At 47.5% G+C, this 26,444-nt stretch overlaps 1 protein-coding gene across 1 annotated transcript; it reads left to right on the forward strand.

The window, feature by feature from the left end:
• The first annotated feature begins 574 nt into the window (after positions 1-574).
• Positions 575-26,444, forward strand: CD81 (CD81 molecule). Its single transcript, XM_029961026.1, has 8 exons — positions 575-635; positions 2,865-3,014; positions 15,008-15,105; positions 17,991-18,065; positions 20,750-20,857; positions 21,807-21,902; positions 22,230-22,319; positions 23,015-26,444. Exons 1-8 carry the CDS (start codon positions 575-577, stop codon positions 23,075-23,077), a joined length of 741 nt encoding a protein of 246 aa, XP_029816886.1. The 3' UTR covers positions 23,078-26,444.

Below are 26,444 nucleotides of genomic sequence, written 5' to 3' on the forward strand. Positions count from 1 at the left end.
GTGTGTTGTGACAAGTGACGGCCCGAAGCCTCTGTGATGTTGCTGTCTGACAAGCTGGGCACACAAAGAGCAGCGGGATAATCGGCACGAGATCACAGATATCTACAGCAGAAAAAACCAGGGATAGTATATGTATGAGAACGTGCAGCCTAGAGATGAGCATGACACTCATCAGTGGCTGGAGCTCTTCTGGCTCTCATATTGGCAAACAGCAGCAGTTGTAGGATGGAGGGGGAAGAAAATACCAAGCTTATATCTGGAAAAAGTTGTTTTATTAAAAATTACATTATGTCAAGCAAGGTACAGTGGAAGGCAGGGTTACTGTGGCAAGCCAACAAGGTTTTCTCCCTCATTTTCTTTCCTCTGGGCAGAAAGATGCCTTAATTATGTTCCGCGCTTCTTGGTGGTGGAAGGATGTATGGCTTTCATGGAAAAAGTTATTCATCATAGCCTAAACCTTGTTTTCATTAGTAAGTGAATGTCATTTTCTCTTAAGAAATCCAGCTGCTATTGGATAAAAGCTTCCATTCAGAAGTCCTCCATGCTCTGTTAAAAAAGCAAATGGTGTTGGGCGATGCGAGAGAGACTTGGGGTGTTCCTGGGGTGCATTCAGGATGAAACTGGGAACATCTGGAGTTGGTTCAGCTGGCTGTGTTAGGCAGACCTCACTGCTGGGGTTGGTTTGATGCATTAGAATAGGTTCCGTCCCTTCAGCTGATGTTCCAAATGATTAAAAAGTATCTCGAGGATAGCTTGCAGCCTGCTTTTGGTTCTGTTGGGCATTTTAGGGCAAATTTGATTGGAAAGGAGCTGCTGGTGTCACCTCAACCTCACCATGGGTGTCAGGGTGTGCTGGAGTGGGTACTGCTGGGTGCAGAAGGCAGCATACCAGGGCGGAGCAATGTGTCCTTGCAGGGGGAAAACCAAAACAAAAAGGGCTGCAGCCTTTTTTCTTTCCATCTCCCAGCCAGCACAGAAACACAGATTTTCCTCAGGATCTCTTCTTCGCTAGCAGCCACCAAGAGATCTTTACTTTAAGAGTGGCACTGATTAATTTGGGGACATACTCTTCCTTCTGGGATGATAAACACGAACTTTGTTACGCCCTCAGACAATGAACGAGCCACACCAGGCTGGATTTGAGTAACTTTCTGCAAAGCTACAACCTGCCTTATTTGGAGCTGGACTTGAGCACAGACTGGCTTTCGTGACTTTTCTCCATTGCCAGTGTTTGGAAAAGCTCAGGCTGTCCCAAGTGCAGGAGGGATGAAGGACTGTGCCAGCGGATTACTTTGGTGGCAAATTGGGGAAAGGCTTGCAAAAATCTTCCCTCCCTCTCCAGGAGATTGTGGGGATTTTCTCCCTCCAGTAAGTGGAAAAGCCCCAAGGTCAGCTTGCCCTGTGAGTTTGGCACAAATGGTGTGGTTTTGCCCCAGCTTCAATGGTACCCCTGTAAAAATCTCGTGACTGGGATTTGTAAAAATGAGCAAGGAGGAAACCACCACCTGACCTCCCAAGGGCCAGAGCCAGGTTCCCATCGACAGCCTGACTTGCAGATTCGAGTCCTCCTGTGTTCACTGAGGCTCTGCTGCGCTTGCACAGCTGGAGTCTACACTTATACTGAACAAACTTTTTTTGTTTTTAATGTGACCTTTATGGTGCCTATCATACCTGTAGCAGACCTGACTCAGACCCTTTTAAAAAAAACATGTTTCCACTTCTGTACTCTTTGGTAGTTTTCTTCCCTTTTTTAAGATGAATGGCTTCCAAAGATTTAGGACACTGAAACTTAAACTGGCATTTGAACAGGTGCTTCCAGCCTTTCACAGCAGTGATATTGAATTCTTAAGGGTTTGGGTTTTTTTCAACATATGCTTATTTTTTTCCCCCTCTCTCTTGTGCTTTTAAATGGAGGAGGGGTGTCTTGGAGAACACAGCAAGTCCTGCTGGAAATGCTCTAGTTTGAGTTCCTTTCATGACACCATCCCTGCTAGAGTGCCCCCATTCTGCTCCCATCTTCCACTGCCGTTCCCAGCCCCTCCCTTAAAGAGAAAACAGTGAGGAGCTCAGTCATAAAACTTCCCGTTGTTTGTGCATAAATATCCCAGTGGCAAGCTGATGCTCCATGTGCAGAACATCTCCCATCTTTGAAGTGTGTTTTCATCCTTGCCCTGAGGGTCAGTCTTGCGTGTTGGTGTGCACACATGTGTATGCAACTGTGCTGCTCTTCTGCTGTTCAACAGCATGGGCAAGGCATCAGTATCAGCCTGGAGGCCTCCAAAAGCAGTGTGGTTGTGCCTTGGCCTGAAGTGAAGCCTTGCTCCACTTCAGTCCCTGTATTGTGACATTAGGGAAAGCCATATGTACTAGAGGAACACTAGGTCTGTTCAGACTGGAAGACTGCTCCTGGATGGGAAGTAGTGTGCATGCAAGACTTGGGGATAGAGGAAAAATGTATGGTTCCCCCACACTGAAATGAAATGGGGTGATAACAGCCCATTGGAAAAAGGGAGTAATTGGGGTTGATCCTAACTTCTGTTGAAAAGCTCTCCTAAAAATGTCAGTGGTACATCTCGTGCTGCTTGGGTGAGGCTGCGCCTTCTATTTTAATAGCATAATAAAATAGCTCTTGGGAAAGAAATCAGCTGCAGGAACTGGAAAGGGCTTTGCACATCCCCAGAATGAGGGGTCTTCTCATACAGCAGGGAGGATCATGCGGCTTATGTGGTATGGGGCACAAAACATGTTATAGGGGTGGAATGATGTTCAGGAAGGATGTTCTTGTACATTTGCAGGAAGATGAAAAGCGAGCCTTCTGCTCCTGCCTGAAAACTGCCATTCTGGATCCCATGTGGCTGGAACAGTGGGTAACCCTTGCTTCCCTCTGCTTTCTCCCCAGCTGGCTGGAGGCATCATCCTGGGAGTGGCCCTGTGGCTCCGGCATGACTCGCAGACAACGAACATCCTCTACCTGCAGCTGGGGGAAAAGCAGGCCCCCAACACCTTCTACGTCGGTGAGTAGGTCTGGGAATGCTGGCATTGCTGTGTGGGTGTTACACCTCAGGGTGACCTGCAGCGTACCCAAAAGCAGGGCAGAAAGCTCCAGGTGAGCAACAAGGAGGTCAAAATAAAAATGCCTCCTGCTGCCCTCATACTCTCCAAAATATCCCCTGCCACGCCAGCCAAAACCTTCAATAAATGTTGGCTGTGGCCCAAGCGCAGAATCCAAAGTCACATCAGCTAAAAGTGTAAAATGACATGTTGCATGCAGTGGGTTTTCTTCGCTGCTGTTCTCCACTGCAGTCTCTCCCAGAGCACATTTGGGAAAGGGGGGACTTCTTGGAAGCTTGTCTTGTTTCCTAAAGGGGTGTAAAAGTAGCTGACGGAGTGCCTGGCAGTCGAAAGTGAAGCTTGGTGAGTGCGTGACTCATGTTCTCCAGGAAGGGCAGGTGGAGCCTCTATGTGTTACAGTTAAGCTTAGCATGATTTTTGTTAATTTGACAGCATGCTGGCTTGCTGGAAGATGAAAACCCCTATTTTTGCCCTGTTCTCCAATGATCCCTTGCAGACAAGGGGGAGCAGCTTGCAGGAGGGGCTGGCTGCCCGGCAGGGGCTGGCTTGGAGCGCAAGCCGACAGGGCTGGGAACATCGTCTCATCTGATGTCCTGTTCTCACCTGTAGCTAAAATTACTTTCTGGAAAGGTTTTCCATTGTGTTTCCCTGCTTGCCCATGAAATGGCATGCCTGAGCCCTCTCCCTGGCTGTGCCTGATTACAGAAGATGCTCCTGCTGTAAATACTGGTGGGTTTCCCTCTCCTGCTGTCTCTACTCTGATGCCTCACACCCAGCATTTCCCCTTTGTAGATCTCAATTTTAAAGAGAGAAAACAGAACTTCAGAACTTGTATGAAGTTAAACTCTCCCCTTTCCAGGAACCAGCCCAAACATCTCCTTTTTTTGGGAGGCCAACAACTGATGTCTCCCTAGTTAACACTTTCTCCCCAAACTTAGAGGACCTGGAGCATGGGGCAGAGTCCTTCTCTTCTACCTGTTGGGCCCCTTTTTATTTTGTCTTTGTCCTTGGCCTTCGCTATTTAGAAGGCAGTGGGGAATGAACATTGGGTCCCACCACCACACTGGCTTTCCGACACCCGTGAATGGCCCATGATTTGAGGCTGGCTGTCTTTTAAAAGTTATATTCAGCAACAGATTGGCCTGGATTCCTTCTGGCAGCTGTAATTTCCATGCAGTAATAACAGAAGAGCATTTCTTTCATTTGCTGCCTCTCCCAGCCAGACCTCTAGAGTCTGAAGGCTGGGATTTCTTTTTGCTTTTTTTTTTCAACCCCTATTTTTCCTCCCTCCTACAACTGATACTCCCTCGTTTTTCTCGTCTGGCATCCAATGTACACATGTACACAATGTTCCAGCTTTGGGAATGGGAACATCTCTGAGCTTGGCCTCCAGAGCTGATTTCCCCACCCCCGCCCCTTGCAAACCACTTTTTGGTGTCTGGCACAGGGCGCTGGTCCTGGGATCTGTCAGGAGGCTTTTAAAGGCTAGCCAGGCTCTGCTGCGGCACTGCAGGACAGGGGGAAGCAATAAACACTGTTAGAGGAGGAAAACTTCCATCATGGGCTTGGTACTGAGCGAGAAGGGGAAGTAGGAAAGCAGCGGTTTGGTGTCTCCTTGTTTCTCTCTGTGTCCTTTTCCCTGCCTCAAAGGTGCAGCTATTTGTTACAGACTCTTTTCCCAGGGCATCTGTGTGTTACCGGACTGGAAAAATAACAAATGCAGCTGGTTGGCATGTGGGATTTGAGGGCAATGGGAAAGAGGATGTGGCGAGCAGGGCAGCTACAGGGTACCAGGTGTGATGCTTATTTGCCTTCAGGCTGCTGCAGGAGCAGGAGGAGAGGAGCAATCCTTGCTCTCAGCTTCCATACTGGACTGTAGCAGCAGCCATCCCTGCAGTCCCCCCCGGGTGCAGGCAGCTGTTCCCCCACTCGCCTATCCAGCCCACAGGGAGGGGGCTTCTGGGGGCTGGAGTTTCCCACAAGCGCTACCCCTCCTCCCCAGCACTTTGGCACTGCATCCAACGAGTTGTCTTGTGGGCTGGCTTGGGAGATTATTAAACAAACCCTTGTTCGTGGGCTTTTCCTCAGCACGGCGTGCAAACCATCTGATCCCCTAACCACTTGTTGCAGTCTTGGCTTTTGGCACTTCCATTCTGGCTGCGGACCCAGTGCTCCAGCAAATGGGAAGTTAACTGCTTCAGTGCTGTAAAGATTAAGTGGGACCAGGGATGGGGATAGCTGGAGCACAGTAGTTTCATGCTTTCATGACTATAAAGGAAACTACTTGCTCTTCATCTGAGCCAGGCTTATGGTCTGATAGGCATTTATTTGCTTTATTTGTAGTTGAAAAACTAAAATCCTTCTTGCCTTTGCGTAATACTACACCTGGAAAGCTCTGTCTCTCTGGAGGTTGGGAAGGTGTTGGTCACAAGGCAGAAAACATCCTTCAGGATAGCTAGAAGCATTGATAAGTTGCTAACAACTGGTTAATCACTTCTCAGGTACTTATTGACCCTACACATAAAGTGCCATTAAAAAATCACAAATAAACAACAAAACTGTGAATCAATGTGTTATGAGAGCCCATAGCAAAAGGCTGAGCTGGTCTCTCTGCAGATACCAGTACAAACTGGAACAGTCTGATCTCTCTACAACAAGTTAGTGCTGTGGTGTCACCAGTTTTATGAGCCCCTGGGGTTCTTAAAGAGGCAAGTGACACTGGACTTACTGCTTTTGTCCTTTCTCGGTGGGATGACAGTGAAGATAATATGGGAGGAAAAAGCCAGGTTCCCCATCCTTCAAGGATTTGGTTATGTGATGCCTGGAGATGGCTGCTCTGGGTGAAATGCTTTGAGGAGGTTGGGGACAAAAGCCTTGGCTCTTATTTCCCTTAAATCCCCATGCCAGGATTTCACATTTTGCCCTTGCTGGACTGCCCATGTGCTGGGAGCATCACTGGGTGCTCGCCCCTGCTTCCTGCCCTTCCTGCACTTTCCCTCAAGCTGCCTGGCAAGGAATTGAGCATGGCAGCTGGATGGTCTCGGCTTCACTCTGTCCTGCCAGATCCAAAATAGGAAATCTGCCTCCAACAGCTCACAGCAAGTGACAGGGTGATACGACCAGTGCCTCTAATTAGCTCGGCCCTGGGAGTGGGGCCAGCCACGATGAAGAGTGACTGAGGGTGGGTTTTCCAGAGCTGGGGTGCGGTTTCCCTGCAGCTTTCAGGGTGAAGAAGTGGTTCATTTTGCTCCCATTTAGATTTTTTGTGTTTTATTAGTAAATCTGCACTGCAGGGCAGTGTCTCCTCCATGAAGCATGGCGGCACCAACAGCCCTGGGGAGGGGTGTGAGGTTTTGGGCAGGCATACAGGTTAAACTTGACCACTGAGGCTGCTGCCACTGCTCCCCTTTCCTGCTGTCCTGCTGGGTATCACTGGCCCAACAGAAAGGCAAGAGGAGGTTTTGGGTTTTTTGGTGGGGGGAGTTCCCTAGATACCAGGTTGATGACTGGCTCCCAAGCTGGTCAGACAGCAAAACCTGAGAAAGACAAGGCAGAGGACAGCTGAGGGCAGCAGTGGCTTCAGACTAATGGTGAGGTGGTGAGTGTGCCTGCAAGGCCGAGTGCTGCCGAGGAGCTGAGGAGAGGCCAGGGAGACCAGCTAACGGGAATGCAGGCTATCCAACAAGGTGAATCACAGACCATCTTCACCATCCTTCTCTGTACACACACGGTCCAGGATAATGATTTCTGCCCTGGAAATGAGTTCAAGCTGCTTTTCACGCAGACTGGGCTAGAATAAATGGGCCAGAAAGCACAGGGAGGCTTTGAAGTCTTTCTCACAAATGAGTGCACATCTGAGTTGAACTGCAGCTGCTGGCAAGCTTTCATAGGTGTCTTCTGGATTTTTGGAAGTCCTGTCATGAGGTTTTGCTGGGTCAGGGGGATGTGACCCTTGCAGAGAGGAGGGCTTGCCAAGCAGCGGTGCATAGGTGGGTAGGCATCAGGACATCTGTCTCAGCTTCCCCAAGGTTTGCCCATTGTCCTTACAGCATGTGAGGGTGCTTTGGCTGCTCTTGCCAAGGGTCCTAAATGGGGCCATCCGTGCAGAGCATCCCAGCCCATCATCCAAATAGACCTGCGTTGGCTAAGTGATCATGGAGGAGCTCTGCCTTCTATCCATAACAGCAGCTTAATTAGCCTTTTCAGGACTGCCTTGGACAAAAAGCAGTGATTTCTGGGGTTCCAGGGCGGTTTTCATTGCAGAGGGGGTTGTGCAGAGCTCTGGTGTGTTACAAAGGCTCTGGAAGTCAGCAGTGCTAGAGTGAGCGTGGACCCACCATGAGCAGGGAGAAGGTCTTGGTTTCTGTTGGTGCTCACATCCTTGTTCTCATCCCTCTGGAAATCTTAGGCATCTTTAAGAGATGGTGCCAACTTCTGTATATCATGGGGTTAGACTCAACAGCAAATCTTTTACTTAACTTGTTGTGAAAGGGCCAGAGAAGAGCCTGAGAGTCCAGGTCTCTAGGTCCTGTAATGAACACTAGTGAAAAACCACCTTCACTTTTGGCATGAGGTGCTGCAGTGAACCCTGCAGATGCACACAGCTGGTTCAGGACAGGGTTCTTCTCTCACCCATTTGTGCTCTTCTTTGCCAAGGCTCCCTGTGTCGGAGATTTGCCAGCAGACACATGAGCTGTGGCCAGGCTTGCGTGCTTGGCATTCGAAACCAAGGTTTACATTTGGCCTTGGACTACACTGAAAATGGATTATTTAAAAAATAATACATGTGTTTTTAAAAATATAAGTACATGCATTTTTCTGTCTTGGAAATAAAATTATTTACAGTTAAGGACAATATAATTATTTAGTCTCTTAAAGGAAAAAAAAGGTGGTTTTTTTTACTTGTTCTAGATTTTTCTCTAATCACTGTCAGATCAACTTCTTCAATAATACTGGATTCTCTTTAAAATAGCAGTTTTAAGGCAAAACACTTTGTCAATACTTTTCTTTAAGTATCTGGCTTATACCATGTATTTGACAGTACAATCATTTTGTTTGTATTCTTATCATAGAATTCAATTTGTTAAAAAATCAACATGTTATTTAATTGCATTTCTATTTAATTGCAGTTCAGTCTACCTTCATCATGACCAACCCCTGAGATTCATTTACTCTGCAGACTAAAACTGATTATGACTTTAAATAATTGGTACCATCGGGTTATTTTGGCTTCAGATCTACCGAACTACAAATAATGTACTTGTCCTTTTCCTTTGTTCCCTCCCTTTGGCTTTGCTGCCCCAGACCTGAGCCAGAGTGGCTTCTTGCTCTTCAGAGCTGTTCAAACCTGTAGCTTTGACAGTTTTCCTTTGAAAACTGCAATGTGTTTAAGGCATGCAAAGCCTGCAAGGAATCCTCCAGTGGGATTTGTGCTGTTTGTGGGTGAGACCCCAGGTCACATAGAGGTGTTCAGAAGTACTGTAGCTGGGGCAGAGGATGAGCCAGCATATTCCAACCTGGGTCTCCTGTGCTGTGCCACTATTGTCCACCCTAGTATTGGAGATGTGCCATAGGCCTCCTCCCAGCTTTCACAGGTATGCTGACTTTACAAAACTCAAATCCCTTTCCAGTGGAACAGGCAGAAGAGAAAAAGTCTGACTGTGGCATCTCTGTGCAGTTGTTTTGGGCACAAGTGTGTGCATGTGAGGATGTTCTTTGAGGCTTTCTCCACCACCCCTTTACTTTTCTGACAGGGGGGTGTCTGTTGCTTCCTCCTTGCCTTGTTCTTGCAGATGAGGGCAGCATGTACAGCCTTTCATCTCCCCGTGTGAACCACAGAGCCCCAGGAGAGCCCTCCACATTTTGTGACCCTGTTGCTCCATCTGGAAGTCATTAGTAGCCACAGAGCAGCAATGTTTTCCTTGGGAAAGGGGGCGGAGGGGAATGAAGGGGCTTCCCACTTGTCCATTTCCAGCAAATCCTCTCTTTTTCCAGCCCCTCTCTCTCTCACCCCACTTTCAAGAAACCACTGTCAGCTCTGCTGGGCCAATTCTATCAGCCAACAGGACAAAAATGTCTGGGAGACCCTCCCTTGCTGGCCGGCTTATGCAGTTATCCTTTTCTCATTTCAACCCTGTCCTGGAGAGACTTTCCATTCCCTGCTTGTATCTTGTCCCCAAGTTGCAAGGAAAAACATCATGGTCATTTTTTTGGCTACAGAGAGGGCGTTCTTCCATGATGGAATCTCCCTCTTACCATTGTATGATGGTCCCACCCTTCCCTGCAGCAACCATGGTGGTGAGACCAGTGATGTTCAGCATCTCCAGGCCAGGAGCAACAGCACTGAAACCTCCCTCCTTTCCTTGGAGGCTTGCAAAACTCTTGGATGTGCAGAGTCTCCTCCCAGGAGCCTGTTGGGAGAATAAACACTAAAATCTCTCTTCCCCTTTGCTCTCAGCCCCTTTTTAAAGCCCATCCCATGGGGAGGGCAGACACAGCTTGGAGAGCTGCCCTGCCTTCCCAGGAAGCATGGTGTTGATGCTGGGGGGGGTGTGTGGTTTTTTTTTGTCTTTTGGAAACATTGCCATGGTGACCTGGGGGAAGTGACTGGCTTCCATTAGCCTAACAACTTAAAGCTGCTGGGAGAGGATTGAAATGGGGGGAGAGGTAGGGCACTGTTCAAGACTGCCCATGCCTGGAGCTGCACAGCATCTCTGATGGGGATGGTGGGGCACGGGAGGAGGGCTGACCAGGGCTGGCCTGCTCCCTGCTTGTTTTAGAGGGACTCTCCTGTGCTTGTTCCTCCTTTTATTTGTTTTTCATTGTGTCCTTTTTTTAAGACTGTTTATTTTTTCTTGTTTTCTTTAGTTCTCAGCAGGGACAGGACATGGGTTTTACAACCCTGCCAGCACCAGCTATGCTGCTTTAATGCCAGAGCTAGTACTGACACTGAATACTGCCTTTTTCTCTCCCTTCCCTGCTCCCAGAGCTGAGCATTCTGCTTCCTACTTGGTCTGCAGGTAAAGGGCCATGGAGGTATCATCTGCTTGAGCTGGGAGCTAAGCTGGCCTCTTGGCTGCTTTTTTTCCATTTCCCACCTGGCACCATACCAAGAGAAGCGCTCAATTACTATCAGTTCCCCAGCTCTGATGTTTGGGGGCTTTCCATGTGGCTAATGCTTTAGGAGATCTCTGCAGCCCAAAGCAACACATGCCCTAGTTGTACTGAGGAAGAGGGGCATGATGTTTGGTCCACTGCTGCTACTTTTTCTGATCATCATCCTGATGCTCTTGAGCGAAGAGCTCCTGTGCTCCTCCTCTGAATGCAGATGAGGAGATGAAGCTAAGAGTGGTTGACCTCTTTCCTAAAGCTTTCTGCTTTAAGGCTCCATCTCAAAAGGAGGTAGGAGGACTCCAGGCAGTATTGACCCCACCCATCTCTGTGAATGCTCCTCTGACTTCCCAAACTCTGAGATACAGGTCCTGAGGCTCACAGCTTATTTTATTTTGGTGGGTGCCTGATTACATGTGGCATCTTTAGCAATTTTACCTGCTGCTGCCTTATCAGAGAACCGTGCCAAAGGGCTAGAAATCGCACTGTAGCATTGCTTAAGGATGTGGAAATGCATTTGTACCATGAATACCTGTACGTGATTTGCTCACTGTACCTGTTCCTGCAGCTCCAGCTGTTCCCAGGATTATGTACTGCTGATGTGTGAGGGAGCAGTATGGCTGTAAGCAGTGCAGTTTGCATTTTATACCACTCTCATTTTACTTTTTGTTTATGGCAAACAGTGCTTCTTGTTTTGAAACCCCTGAGAAAGCTGTGATAAAAATGAGCTGGGAAGTGGCATGTGAAAGGCAGATGGAGCCTTGCTCATGCCAAATTGTGCCAGTTTGGATGGAGCCCCGAAGGAGCAAATACCACTTTAGTGAAGAGTTCTTCATCCATGACACGCTAGCAGGAATTAACCAATCTCTGGTGCTTACATAGTGAGGAGGCTTGTGGATTTGGGGGGAATCTCCTCTGACTTTAAGGAGGATAATGTGCCATTCACAATGGGGATGACAGGTGCCTTGCTCACAGACATGGAGCCCAAAACCACACTATGCGTCATCAGCCCTGTGTGCCAGGAATGAAAGCTAAGATGTGTCAGGCTGCTTTCTGGGAAAAGGGCTTGGTCGTTCCAGTCTGGGCTGTGATTGCTCTGAAACAGCCCCCCAGCTTCCTGGCACCCAGTCTGGAGGCAGAGACTCCCCCATCAGCCCCATCCCCTGAGGGGAAGGATGGGTGTGGGAAAACAAACACCATTCAAAGCATGTGGTTGGGCACTTTGGTTGCCTTCATTTGCTTTCTCAGCCTTCAGCCTAGCATTTCTGTGGAGAAACACCGCCAGCATTCATCGTACAAGATGCTGTTGTTGCATTAAATATTTTGTGCTTGTTTTTAAATAAACTCTGGAGCAGAGTCTTGTTCTGCTGCATCCCAGGAGGCTGTAGTGCTCAGTAACAAAAGGCAACTCCATAACGGCTGTTTGTTTGTGCCTGGGAATGAAGCTGGCCTTTATTCCAAAAGCCTTCCAGGGTTCTTTTGTGGTTTTCTGAGATCAGGCCAGTCATCACTGCCCTCTCCCCCGGCTGGCTGCACATTCCTACTGCTCCCACCCCACCAGTCACATCCGCTGGGCTCTGGTCAGGAAGCTGCACATGGTGCACATGTTCTTCCCTTCCCTGCTTTCCTTCTTGCTGTTTCCTTGCTTGACAGCAGAACTGGCTCTGATGAGGAGCTGGTGAAGCGTGAGCGGGGAGAGAAGCGGGAAGCCAGGACAGTTCAAGGTCTGCATGGCCTGTCTGGGGTTGGAGTTCAGCAGGTCAGTTTTGGTTTTGGTTTTTGAAGCTGCCAAAAATCCCAGCAAGAAGCAAGTACAGAGGCCACTGGAAGACTTTTCTAAAACAGCAAATATCTGTGTCTCCTCTTGGTCTCCTCCATCAGTTAAGGTTCTCACTGGGCCTTCATTTCCTAGTTTTCAGAGCAGGACTTTCTTAGCCACCAGTGGCTCCTATGTGATCTCTATATCAGAAAAATATTTTTTACAGTGAGAACAATCATTCCCTAGAACAACCTCCCCAGAGCTGTGATCAGGTCCCTATCACTAGAGGTTTTCAAGATCTAAGTGGGCAAGGTGCTGGATAGTCTCAATAGGTTCCCGTTCACACAAAAGGTGGACCAGGTGATCTTTTGAGGTCCCCTTACAACCTGGGCTGCTTTATGACTCTGTGATCTCCTGACTATATATGTTCAACCTGGAAGTTGCATTCAGTGATTATTTTGAAGAATTTGAGAATAAAATCTTCTGTCCATCCAGGGGAGTGACCTGGTCGGTGGGGTCCCAGCATCATGCTGCTTGGTCTCCAGATGTGCTGCATCTGCTTGCTACCCGTCTACTGGGCTGGTTATCATGAGTAGTGACTTCTCAGACATGGAAATGACTTGCCCCCAACTCAGCTTTGTTTTCTCTCTGCTGTCCTAATGGGAGAAGAAGTCAGAAACTGCTGCACTCAGGGGTGAGCAAAGTTCATTTTCCCAAAGCAACTTGTGATGAAGACTCTCCAGTTGAGCCACCCAGTGCTGTAAAATAGAAAAACCAGACATGGTTTGGGTTGAAAACCCAAACCAGCAGCTTCGCTGGTACAAGCTGGTGTGGTGAGGGCTGGTTCTTGGGCATTGGCAGATTCTGGTGACAATAAGCAGACTGTTTTTTGAGACACCACTACTGATTCGTTCTTTGCGAGACAGCAGTTATGTAGCATCTGACAATCTCCATCAGTCTCTCTTGGCCTTGGCAGGTGTCCAGAAGACAGCCTTCATTTTACAGAATTCCTTCGTGCCTCCTCAACCCCTTTGGGGCCCCTCTACTCCACATACAGCTCAGCCCAGCTGCCACTGCCGCTCCACCTCACGTCATCTCCAGCCGTTGCGATAAAACCACAAAACTTTATCTGCTGGCCTGTCCTTTCCAAGAAACTCTCCTGGGAGGTTTCTTTTGCTTGCTTTTCCCTTCTTTTTGCACCCTCACGTGAGGAGGTGTCTCGCCCCCACTTGGGAAGCTTCAACAACCCAGTTGCCTGTTGGGTTTTGTGGCTACTGGGTGCTGTTGAAACCCCTTCAGTTCACATCAGGAGATGCAACTTGCGCCTCCTTCCCCTTTTGCTGGCAGCGTTGCTGCAAGGATGTTGGTGTCTCCGGCCACAGCTGCTGTCAGGTTTTGTGAAGAGGGGCTTCCTGCAGGGTCAGCACGCTCCATTGTGCCGGTGCTTCCCCTGCAGCTGGCTTCCTCCCTCCTGTGGCACCTAAATATAGCATGAGTGCGGTGAGAAACACCGTCCGGAGAGTCCCAGCGCCAGACGTGCTGGGGTGGCATATCTGTCACTGCCTCTCGCTGAGTCGGCCCTTGCATCAGTGCTTGCATTGTTTGGGTGCTGGTGATTTTTGCTTTAAAGAGGGAAGAAGTGGGAGCCAAAGTTTACCCTCCCCCAAGTTTGACCTATCCGTAAGGGAATTTTAAACAAGTCGAGACTTATTATGTATCTGGTGTTTTAGAGAATGGTTTACTTGACTTGACTCTGCTCTCAGTGCATGCCCTTTAGACTTTGCACTTTAATTATCAGAAGATTGTTTAAAAGCTACAGAGATAAGAAAAATCTTAAACATGACGAGCATGTACAAGCAATTTTAATCTTGAGCTCTGTTTATATGTTAGGGCTGTTGTTCCTAAAGGAATGCTGACAGACTGATTAATAACTATTAAACATTTTGACTCATAGCAGAAGAAAACATTTCACTGAAGGGATGTGTCTCCCAAGCACTAATAAGATTCACTGTGTTGCTGTTACCTGTGGGCTGCCCCATGTTCTTTTTTTCTCATCATGATACCTTCTTTTTTTCCTCACCGTCCTGTAAAAATGACTGCAGTCTTGCCTCATTTGTAATTATTTGGTTATTTTTTTACATGTATCAAATTGCTTTTGGATGAGAAGTAAGATTCACTTAGAGAGTAGTAGAACCACAATACTTGAGAATATTAGTTAACCAAAAATGCACTAAATATAAGGGATACACCAGGAGAAAGCTGTGTCAAATTTAACTGAGCTGGTAGTGTTTGGCTGAGTAGTCACTATGGCTTCACCAGTCTCGTGGTTAATGAGACCATGGTGATTACTCATGGCAGCAGACTTGAGCCTTGAGCTAAGCTCTTGTTTCCTGAATGAATAAACTTTCATTCCTCTGTTTTTTGAACCACTCCCGATTCCTCATTTCAAGCTTTGAACTAGTTATAGTGCAAGTTGGCTATGCAAATTTAGTAAGTTCAAGTAAAAAATGTCATATTTGCTGAAGAACCTATAATAAAAAAGCCAAATTTTGTTACATGAGATGCTTAAGCAGTGCTGTTCCCTTAGTTTTGTGGTTCATATGCCTTTAAAATGTTAGCCAAATCAATATTTGTGTGATGTTAAATATAAATAAACCATATGCCTTACTGTTTATTTTAAAAGATATGCTAACTAATCATTTTCATCTCTGCTTAAATATTTAAAACAGCATGCCAGGGGAACTCCCTGTTACAGCTTTGAGGATGCTGTAAAGCCCTTGTCTTTCCTGATACATCCTCTGTCTAGTACTGCTTGAGCTCTCTGTTTCCTCTGATTTGGGAGGTGATGGAGTTATTAAAGGTTTGGTGTTAGTAGCTTCAAACACTTTGAGACCCAACTCATGTATGTTGTGTTCTACTGTGTCTGCTGCCACCTCTACTCATACCTCTTCGGCCTTGATCCTGCACACCTGTAGTTATCCGCCCTGGGCAGCCAGAAGGTCTGGCCAGGCATTAAGATGCTGCTGTACAGAGCTCTGCAGTAACACATCTCGCTCTCCCTTGCAGGAATCTACATCCTGATCGCAGTTGGAGCTGTTATGATGTTCGTGGGGTTCCTGGGATGCTACGGCGCTATTCAGGAGTCTCAGTGTCTTCTGGGAACGGTAAGAGGCACAAAGCTTTGGAAGCTACTTGGCACCATGATCTCCCTGCCAGGCAGCACAAGGCTGTGCCTTCCTTGCTGGGGGCTTTTCCAACAAACGGGACTGGGAGGATGCGTGAGCATGGAGGTGGGAACTAGGTGACCTCTGCAAGGAGCGAGGCAGCGCTGTTTGGCCAAGGGCATCTCTGTCCAGCCCAATGAGCTCCAGCTGAGCTGGCAGGCTCCTGCTTGTGCCTGGCTGCAGGGAAGAGGCTGAAGCCAGCGGCATAGCAGAAGGGGTGAGATCAGCAGGACTCTTAGAGACTCATTTCCTCTGTTATATGTGAACTCTCCCCTTGCTTCTATCCCCACCATGGTCTGACTGTCTTATCAAGCACCCATTAAACCCTCTTTCTTACCTAGTGTCCTCTACAGCTTCCCCTCTCACTCCTTCTCAAGGCTGCCTGTGGCAATTCCAGTTCTTTTAGGGAATTATCTACTATTTTTATTTGTTTGGACAAGGAAACAGCAAAGGCTTCCCATAATATGTTAGTAAGAACAACTAGGTACATCCTGGAAAATCCATTACTAAAGTGCTACAGGTGTCCTTGATTTGAGGCAGCAGCTCGAGATTCCTGGCACGGGATGAACTTAATTGTATAAACTATAGACACACCAAAAGCCTTTGCCTTGAGGGCAAGGGAGACCCATTTATTAAGCAAGTTCTCACATGTGGTTCAGCTTTAAACTCAATGCATGAAAAATAAAACTGGAGGGGTAAAACATAATTTTTTTTAATTTTTTTTTTTTAAATTGGAATGACTTTCTAGCGCTTGGCTTCATTGGGCTGGAGGATTCTTTGTGGTGGTGTAGTGACTCATGGGTGTGGACTCAGCTGGGACAGAGGGAAATGGAGCTGCTTTCCCTTGCTCTTGCAGATGACTTCACCTCTGGTTGCTGCTGATTTCCAGTTAGAAGGGGGTGCTTCTCCCCAGTGTTTATAAAGTGCTTCTGAACGTCAGTGGATGGGAGCTGCTGTAGGAGTTTGTAGGCATTATCCCTGCTGCTGGGAATAGGAGGAGCCTGCACACAAATCCGACAGGGTTTGTTGTAGCAAGGTCTGGCAGCTTTGGATTTTAATTTTTTTTGTTAATGCAAGCGATTAGAGACCCTGAATTACCCCTCACTCCCTCTTGAAGTTGGAAAGAGGATTAGAAGGGCAGATGGTACAATGTACCTGAGGCCCAACAGGGAAACCGTCTGCTTTGGCTGAAATTAGTAGCTCTAGCTGCTGTGAGCTGCCCGTGTTTGCTCACACCTTGGCTTACTAAGAGAAGGCTGGAGATGCCTTGTAAGGACACTTTCCGCTGGCCAAGGCTCCCACTGTGCTCCAAGGACATTTCCAGGCAGCGTCCTCAGGGTGTTGCAGGGAAGCAGCCACACTTCCTGCTCCTTCAGCTCACTGATGGAGTGACTTACTGCAGAAGGGAAAAGAACCAGGAAGCTCCACACTATCAAAATCCTGTGTCAAAGGCATCATGGATGCTGAGCGACAAGACCCAAGGAAGGCAGGAGCTTGGCACGGAGCAGGCTTTGCTCCCTGGGAAGGGGCTGGGACACATCCAGCTGCCTGGCCAGGAACATCACTGTGTTTCCATAGCATCAAGCTGCATCTCTTGGTGTTCTGCAGCCAACTTGCAGAAAAACTGAGTCTGCAGGAAGTTGTGGCTGCAAATCTGGGATAAACAAGCCATCCTTCACTGGAGGGTAACCACTGCAAGAATGAGCCCTAGTGCTTAACCAGAGACTTATAGTGGCATCACGCCCACAATTTAGGGTGATGTGAGTCCTTGGGGGGATGTAGGACCCAGTCCTCCAAAGATATTCCTACGGAATCAGGATAGATAGGTGTTAACATAGGAGTTGGTTGTTCAGGAACTGGACAAGGATGTTAGAAGTCCTTTCCTGTTGTCAGGTTAATAGTCTTGTTTCCATTTTGCTGATAACCCTTTGCTCTTGCACATGAGAGCCAGTTCATGGCATCAGCCTGGAAACTCCTGTTTCCTCTGTTGTTGAAGAAAACGTCCTGAATGTGTCTGGAACAGAGACTGCCCAAGAGCCAGGGGCTTTTGCTTCTTTAATTCCATGGCACCTCTCCCACTTTGGGGCTTTTCCCAGGAAGAAGCCACTAAGTGATACTGTCACAGAGGAGATGTTGGCTGCATATGAAGCATGCCTCTCTGTGCCTTCTCACCTGACTCTTATGTGTGAGCTTTACAGCTTCCTATTCCCAGTCTAACAGACCAACCATCACAATGTTTTCTGAACAAAAAGATGGAGGGAGTCTTTGGGGGGGTGGCAGGGAGGACTGCTGGAATTGTACAAACAGGGTGGGACTGTGGGAAAATGTCAGTGTTAGTATTTATGCAAAAAACTGCAGTAGCCTTGCAGGGCTGTGGCTGCTGGAGAGCTGGTCATAAATCACACCCTGACATCCCCAGCTCCTCAGCAGCTGAAACGTGCTTTTAACCCCTCACTGGCAATTCCTGTCCTTGGAGCACTTGTGGCAGAGCAGGAACATTGTCTGGAGGGTCCTGCAGGTGTATGCAGAGGAACAGTATATCTCATGGTGCTCAGGGCATCTTCATCCCTGCCATACCTTTGTGGGGAAGGCTTTCTAACCCCTGCTCAGCCATCCCAGTGGGAAGCCTGGACATGGGGTGGCATCCGATGAGTTACAGGAAAACGTGTTTGGGCTAAGTGTGCGTATGAGAGATAAAATGGTTTTAAGTCAGATGACACCTTGCTCTGATCTCTGTCAGTAGAACCACACCTCTGCCCACCTAGTTGCTGCTTTTGCCTGTAGCCAGATATGTTTAGGACCCATCTTTTGATTTGCCTTTGCAGTTCTTCACTTGCCTGGTGATCCTGTTTGCCTGCGAAGTTGCGGCTGGAATTTGGGGATTTGTCAACAAAGACCAGGTAAGACAACTCTGATACCTGTGTTTGTGGGACTGGAAGGCCTGGGCAGAACCACAGCAGATCCTGACGTGAGCTGTTTTGCTTACAAGCTGCTCTCAAACCGAGTCATGGGGGCTTGGATTAGTGATGTGACTTGGGCAAGTCACCTAACTCCTCTTGGCCAGGCTGATGAACTTTAAATGTGAGCACTTGACAGTAGCAGCTGCCCCTTAGGCTATGTAGTGCAATGTCTAGAATAAAAATAGCCTGTCTCACTTGGGTCTTCTCCGTGCTGCCACACTGTCAGTCACAGAGTGAGTTGATTCATGCATGAAGTCGTGAAGGAAAGCCATCTGCACGTCCTAGGTGCCAAGGAACAAAGAGCGAACCCAGCCGCATAGTGCCAAAGGGAGGGAATACCGTACAGGGAGAGCCTGCATTAACAGGATTGCTTGGTGCTTCCTACTGTTCAGCAGTATCATATAACCTGCTTTGGGCCATTTGTCTGCCAGGACTGGGCTTGCTGCTGATCCATAAGTTGTGCATGCACAAGGGGTACAAACTCTGTGTCTGTACCATGCACCCTTCTAGGGACTGCTCGGATGAGGTTTTCTGGTTGGAGGGGGTGAACTAAAGGGTAGGACTGAAAATTGCAGCTTTTCACCTTCTGTTTCTGCTCACCTTCCTTTCATTACGGTCACGTGTGCTCACAGACACGCAGAGTTTCATCTTGAAGTGCAAAACTGTCCGTGTATGGGAGCTATGGCTGTGCTGCAGCAAGCAGCAGGCTGGGTGTTGATCACTGGGCCCTCGAGGGTTTGGAGGAGAGAAGGGGACTGCTTGTACTCAAAGCCAAGGTTAGACTCTCTTGGCAGAGTAGGAAATGTGTTTACTTTACTAAGAGAGGCAAGCCAGCTGTGTAAGTAGGTGGTGGCCTGCTCAGCTTTCACATGCATATAGTCCATGGCTGATGGGCTTGGCCTGAATGGGAACACCCGTGTAGTCATTCAGCGGGAGAGAGCATGACTTCACTGGAATAAACTCTTCTGTGGCTAAACATATTATTATGCAGGCAGGGTGCTGTTTCCTAGCAACTTTAGTGAACTAATTAACCTCTGCAGAAGGGCTGTGCCTCCTGCAGATGTTAGTTCATGAATCCTGAAGAGTCCAAGATGTGCAACTGCAACCAACAGCAAAAAAAGTGAAGCCTGAGTAAGGAGGGACCCCATGGCTCTTGTGTTCTGTCCTGGGGAGAAGGCACTTGGATATTAGAGCATAAAGCTGAGAAATTTAGGATTTGCTAATACAAGAGCGATGACCTCAGATCCTAAAATTAATTTTACAGTTTAAAATGAAGGGTGGCAGCCTGTTGGCATCAGCTGGTTTTACAGCCTTGATGATGAATGGGCTGTTTTGAAGTCCCTGCTCACAAGGCAGGTGGCTTGCTTCTCCCTGCCTTGGCTGTGAGCAATGCAAGCTGGGAGGGAAGTGTAGAATGATCCCAGACATCAAGAGCTGCTTCCAGCAGGGACACTGCCACAAAGCTGGAGGCAGTGTCTCCCTTAGCCTGCCTTCTTGGAGATGCTTTAGAAGCAGTAGGATTATTTTTATATTTTTTTCATGTACCAGAATCAAATGGTTTGATTGGAGAACACTGCCCTCCAAAGCAAACTTTTTTGAGCAGTGACAAAGGAATTCTGGGATAATTGATTGAAATCGTGCTCCTTCTTGCTGCAGTTTCTTTTTTCATGTGCTAATCCAGTCTGTGCTGCCAAGAGCAGATGTTCTAGAAAGTGTTTTCCCTTTCTTGCTCATATAGGGGTTTTTTTCCTTCTCTTGCACATCCTCCTTTCATCTATCTCTTCCAAATTATGGGAAGGCGTTAAAGGAGAAATCACAAGGCCAGTATCCCTGATAATTAGGAGGTTCTTGCACTGTGGAGCAGACCCCCATGGGTGGCTACAGTTCAGCAGCCAGTGGCAGGGTTAGAGTGTGGATGAAACTTTCCACATAACCACTTACAGGACAGGGATGCCCAGCTCCAGGTAGGGACACAGCCAGAGTTTGACATCCACCTAAATGCACCTAAGCTGCCTGACCCAAGTGAGCTGCCTCATTAGGTTTTAGTGTGCAATCTCTCCCAAATTCCTGCCATCCCCTCCAAACCAGCACGCCGAGGTGCCCATACCTACAGATGGCCTTGCTTGCACACCCCACCTTCTCATGACTTTTCCAGCATGTCCTGCCCCTGCAGCCTCAGTGGCAAACGTGTTACCTGCCTGCTTTGTCTCCATGTGTTGTGTGGTTCAGAATAAGCCTCTTCTGCATTCCTGAGCCCAGAAGCACATTCACATGGGGTGAAGGCTATCTCAGATCTTGTGGTTCACCCTCCAGGCCTTGGCTGTCTTTATCTGCTAGAGAGAGCTTGTGGAGCCCTTGGACAGTGTTGGCTGGAATCTGCTGGCTGGTGGATGAGGTTCTTAATATTTGCTGTTCTTAACATGCTACAGCTGGAGGGGCTTGAGCCCTATGAAAGACAGGCCTTTTTTCACATGTCTGTGCAAACAAGTGGTGTCCTAATCTATTTTAAAACTTTTCATCTTACTGCGAGTCTCATTAGAGGGAATCTGTCCCCTTCAGGCACATCTGCTGGATGGGTTTCCTCCTCTTTCTCTGGCTGAGAGTTTTTCCTATGTCTTTCCCAGATAGCCAAAGATGTGAAGCAGTTCTACGATCAAGCACTTCAACAGGCGCTCATGGGAGATTCGGATGCGAACAACGCGAAAGCTGTAGTGAAGACCTTCCATGAAACGGTGAGATGTTGCTGCTCTTGCTGCACGTCCTGCTTAGGCTGCGTGGAGTCAGCCAGAGCTGGCACTGATGGATAGGGTGTGCTGGGGATCACAGCTGGTGAACTTCTGCGGGTGGTTTGTCCGTGGGTAGGTGGTGAGGAGCAACTGTCCGTGTATGTGGACTGATCCTCCCCACCGAGGCACAGGCAATAAGTTGAACTACAAGTCTTGGGCAGGGAACGAAGGCAACGCTGGGATTTTAATGCTTATGAGAGAACTGGAGTGAACTGAGCGAACTGGATCAAATATGTTCACAGCACTGGGATTTTGCTGCCTGCTTTCTGAGTTCCCTGTAGAAATCTCTTCTCTGTAGAAGTTTCCTGCTACCGGGGTAAATGAGAACATGGGAGGAAGGAGAATTAATAATGGTGGTCAGGAAAATGAATGGGAAAAGCAGAGTCTAAAGCAAATGATGCTACATGCAAGTCTTAGCCTGTCAAGTTTGCTGTTCTTACATTTCAAGAAGCAGAGTTGCACTCTCTTCAATATTCTGGCCTTCACACTGTGCTGGGAAATCTGGCTCAGGCTCTAATTAAGTTGCTTTTCATTTACCTCAGCACCCCTGATTTAAATAAAAATTCAGTGGACAAAGGATGTAGCTCTGAGTAACTAATCCTGATACTTGCTCCATTCAGCAGGAAACAAAATTTCTGGAGAGAGTTGGATTCACTCTCCTCCAGGGATAGCCACGCCAGATCTGTCTGGGACTATTGTAGGAAGCATCTGCATTGCATGGAAAGAAAAAAGGGTTAATTTAGTGACTTATTACCCTCCCTTGTTTCCCCTTCCAAGATGCCTCCTTAGTCTTGGGTGGCTTCAAGGAAGTGTAAGGGTAGGGAGAGCACTGCATGAGTGTTTGCTGTCTGCTAATGCTGGGTTTTGTTGGGTTTTTTTTCCTCTCTCCATGTAGCTGGACTGCTGTGGTTCCGATACTCTAACAGCAACTTTCACTCCTGTGTGGAGGGATGACCTCTGCCCAAAGGACTCCCTGAAAAGCTTTTTTGAGGTAGGCACAGCTGCTCTTCAGTCAGCACAGCTGCTGCAAGAAACCTCAGCTGCCAAGAAAATTTGGGGACTTATTGGGAATTAGATAAAGAGTAGAGATTTATTTGGGGATGATGTAGAAGGATGTTGAAGATTCCCCTTGGTTTGTCATTTGCTGTTCCTGGCTGAGGGGGCTGGCAGGTGTGGAGGGTTGAAGTCTGGTCGGAAGTCCTGGAGTCAGGACCGAGGAACATAAGCAGGACAGTGAGAAAGCTGACCTGCCTTTCTGGGTGGTGGGGAGGAGGTGAGGGGAAAGCAGGATATCTGACCAGTGTGTTCTCTGCTTCAGAACTCAAACTGCCACAGAAAAATCGATGACCTGTTCTCTGGGAAGCTGTACCTGATCGGTATCGCTGCTGTCGTGGTCGCTGTGATCATGGTAAGCATGAGGGCATGGCGGGACAGGGAAAAGCCACCTCGGGGTGCCGTGGTCCTTTTCCAGCTGGGCTGGATCCATCCCTCTCCTCCAGATGCCCCTGCAGCTCAGCATGCAGCACCAGCCCTGTGCACCTCAGCTGCTTTGGAACATGGCAAGACTGAGGGCTTTGTTATCCCTCCATGGAGTCGAGTTGTTAGGGGAGGCACGTGACAAGCTCAGTGGAGCAAGAGCCACCTGCAAGCCCGTCCAGAAGGGCAGAGCACCACTGAAACCTGCTCGCTGCCTCCAAAACCACTTGTTTCACAGGGTGCCGTGTTCTGTTGCTGGGGTCTGCAGTGGGAAAAGATCTGTTTGTTTTGCCATGTTGGGTTTGCTCCCTAGTGAGGGGTGGGTGGCATGGGCCGGTAACCCGGCGCCTGTACAAAGGCTGGGCTGTAATGCTGGAGCAATCTCGAGGCATTTGCTGTGCAGTTGGCAGCCAGGAAGCTTGTAATGTAACACCACTGCTGCCAGAGAGAGACAGGAGAACATCATCTTATCTCAAATTGGCCAACTCCTAATGAAAACAGCAGCAAAGATGTAGCATCCCTGCCCTTACCTCTGGCGTGAGAGTGGATTGGGGGACCTTAGGATGGAGTGGGGGACCTGCATCATACTGGTTGGCGCCTCACTGGTGCCCCCGTGTCTCTCAACAGATCTTCGAGATGATCCTGAGCATGGTGCTGTGCTGTGGCATAAGGAACAGCTCTGTCTACTGAGCCGTGAGAGCCGGGGAGGGGAAGGGGGGAGCAGGGAAGACGGCGCTAGAGGGGACCCCAAGTGCCACCAAGTGACCAGGAGACATTTCAACAACAGACAAAGAAAACTATGTATATAAATGCTTCCAATATTACCATACAGTACTTACCATTTTTATTTTGAAGTACTTTTTTTTTGTTTGTTTAATAAATCAAACTTTCCCGTATCTTTGTGGCTGAGTTAGTTACACATCAGTTTTGTGTGATGGGAAAGCTGCTGTAGCAGGAGATCAAGTCCTTCCTCCCCCTTCCCCACCCCCAGTAACTCAGAAGTAACATTGGTGGAAGATGTGCAGAGGAGAAGGCTGCAGCCTGTTACCAGAAAAATTTTGCCTTGGTTTTACTGACTTTTTTTACTGGATGCTGAAGCAGATTTTAGCGGTTTTGTTAATTTGTACTCATCTTTTCCAACCATCACCCCAACTCCCTGGCATTTCCAGGCTGTCCACAGGGAAGCCTGGCTGACTGCCTGAAGCCTGGGAGAGAGGAGAGGAGAGGAAACAGCCTCTGTTGCCTGGGTGCGATGTAACCCAGGGGAAACTCGGGCACATTGTTCCTCTCTGACCTGTTTGCATTGTTAGGTCAATCCTTAACAGAGGTCATGCTTAAATTTTTTTACTCTATAAAGTGTAAAAATGGTTTTTGGTTTTATGGGGTTTTGTTTTCCTTGGGGCTATAACTTTATAAATTTGCTCATTCCCATTGATTCATTACATTAAAAGGTCAGAGGGTGAATTTTAGTCTCAGTTTTTCAAATATAGCCCCAGTTTTTCAATATAAACTGAAAATTAAGTTACTTTTTTAACCTCCTTCAATATTTCATTGTAGACATGTTTTGGGGACAGTCTAGTTCTATATCAACTTTCCACTGTTTAACTAATGCTTACACAGAAATTATATTGGAAAAAGAAGAAAACATTAAAAAAATAGTTCCTGATTTTAGAAATCTTTTAGCAGACTTTAGACTGCTTTTATGTACTGCAGGATGACACTTGGGTGTTCCCAACCATATGCATAATCCTTAAAATTTCATCTTTGCATCACTATCTTGTTCAATTAAATTTTCTTTAATTATGGCACATTGTCACACACTGTAATATTGCTGGGAAATTGTCATAATCTGATTTAAAAAAAAAAAAGTTTATTTTTAAGACCTTCCAGTTATATCAAGAATAGATCAGCTTATAAAGTCAAGGGAATTCAGGATTTTAGATCATACCAGTTGAAACACATTCTTGTGATCTGGTAACTTTGGTTATCAATTTGATGTATGTGGCTTCTTTTGTATGCCACTCCACTACCATGTAGATAGAGGGGGAGAGTGACCCAGGAGCTATGTAATAAAATCAGAATGTCACTAAAAAGATTATCTGTATGTATAGTTCTATAGATATATATTTTTAAGCAAAGCCTTTCCCTTAGCCATACAGGCACTTGAGCTGGAAATTACAGTATCTCTCAGCTTTTTGCCACCTTGAAGCAGGTAAGGGGAGGAGTTTAAATTAGTGATCACTTTCCCCACTTCAGGAATATTTCTGTTTCTTAAAGTCACTCTCCCCCTTTGTTGCAACAAAGAGCTTCAGATCTGATAGGGAGGGAGACCTGTGATCATTGATCATTTTAAACTAGTACCTTGTTCGCTGCATTTGGCTGCCATGGCCATTGCCACTACATCATAGAAAATTCCTGCACTGGGGCAAACTGATCCATTGAGAAGATTTGCCTCCCTTTGACTCTCCCCTTTCCTATTCCTGCCTTTTAGTATATAGGGCCTTTAAAAAGTATATAGGTAAATATATATATATATATATATCTCAAGTTGTGCTGGGTAAGAGGAGGAAGTGCTTCAACAGATCTTTATATTGAGGGGTCAGACAAGAAAAGATTCAGCCTTAGATATAGCCTTAAAGCACCACTGCCCTGAATGTCCACGTTGTGCACATCGAGAATGAGGTGAGGTTTTGCAGTAGGTAACCCCTTCCCCTGCTCCCCAGCGTAGCTCCTTCAGGTCATCTACTCTGTTATGTGGCTATATGTATACGCATCATCCAAGCATGTGTGTTTACATCTATGTGCATCGAGATTGTTAGCATACAGAATGGATGTGTAACTTGCCGCCTTTTTTGTTGACTGTTGATAAATGTGTATAAATACGCCATTACGCATTTCAGTTCTGTTTTCTTTCCTTATACCATATTTTTGATATTGTTCAGTATTCAGTTGATGCTGTGTATGCAGCTGGAGCTCTGTTTGAACACAGGCTGGGTCTCGATGCAGGTCAGGTGTGTCCTTGGACAGTGTACCTTTAGGGGTTTGGGTTGTCCCAGGCAGGAGCCATTGGCAGAAAGTGGTACTTGGAGAGAGAATCTGAGAGCTTTAGGAGGAAGAGCAGGAAGTTTGCTAAGACCCTGTCCTGCAGGGACTGCAGTTTGCCCTCTGGTTCATTTCAGAGGTGGCTTGTCACTGAGGAGAGCTCCAGAGGCAGCTTCCTGGGCGCCTCCTGTTCCTGTGGCTGCTGCAGGAAAGGTGCTGAAGGAGGGGAACAGCTAGCAGCTGGGAAGGTCATGGGAGAAGAGACAGAAGGATGTTTGCAGGAGAGGGCAATGCTTTTAGAGTTACTGAGTCCCCACACTTGATGGAATGGTCATCAGCTGTAGCAGGAGGGGTCAGCCCAGGGACAGAGAGGAACTGTCATGCTTAAGAATGATGAAGTAACTGAGAAACCCTCCCAGAAAAAACTACCCACTTGGGTCTCCTGTGAAGCTGGACCTGAGTTAACACAAAGTAGAGAGGGAGCTGTGAAGGGCTGAGGACTTGCCCCATTGCAAGCATTCAGGATCCAAAAGCCACAGGGCTCTTCTGCCAGTTGGTCAGTCCCAAAGCTGGCTGAGGTGAAGGGGGGAAACCACTAGGTAGGACCCCTGCTCTGTCTCAGCCCCTAGCCTGCATATCTTACCATTTGTGTGCAACATGGTGCCCTGTACTGCTCCCCTCCACAACCCCCCCCAAAAAAAGAGATTAAATTGCAAGCTGTAAATACAAACCCCTCCCTCTCCATGGGAACATCCCTCCTGGAGCTAGTTACAGCTGAGAAAATGGCTGTGAGCTGAAGCAGGGAGGAGGAAAGAGGAGTGTCAACTGTCCAGGTCTGAGTTCAAAGACCACACTGAAAGGTCAAACAGAGCCGCTGACAGCTTAACTGAATGCTTGGGATTTTTTCATACTGTGGAGCATGCCACAAAGCAGTGTGTTTAACTTCTTTCTGCCTTTTTTTTTTTTAAAGAAATGAAACGAAAATCAATTTAATAAACATTTCTCATAGTGTGCA

Source organism: Manacus vitellinus, unplaced genomic scaffold (assembly GCF_001715985.3).
Source record: "Manacus vitellinus isolate BGI_N305 unplaced genomic scaffold, ASM171598v3 scaffold_30_pilon, whole genome shotgun sequence".
In the NCBI taxonomy this organism is placed as follows: domain Eukaryota; kingdom Metazoa; phylum Chordata; class Aves; order Passeriformes; family Pipridae; genus Manacus; species Manacus vitellinus.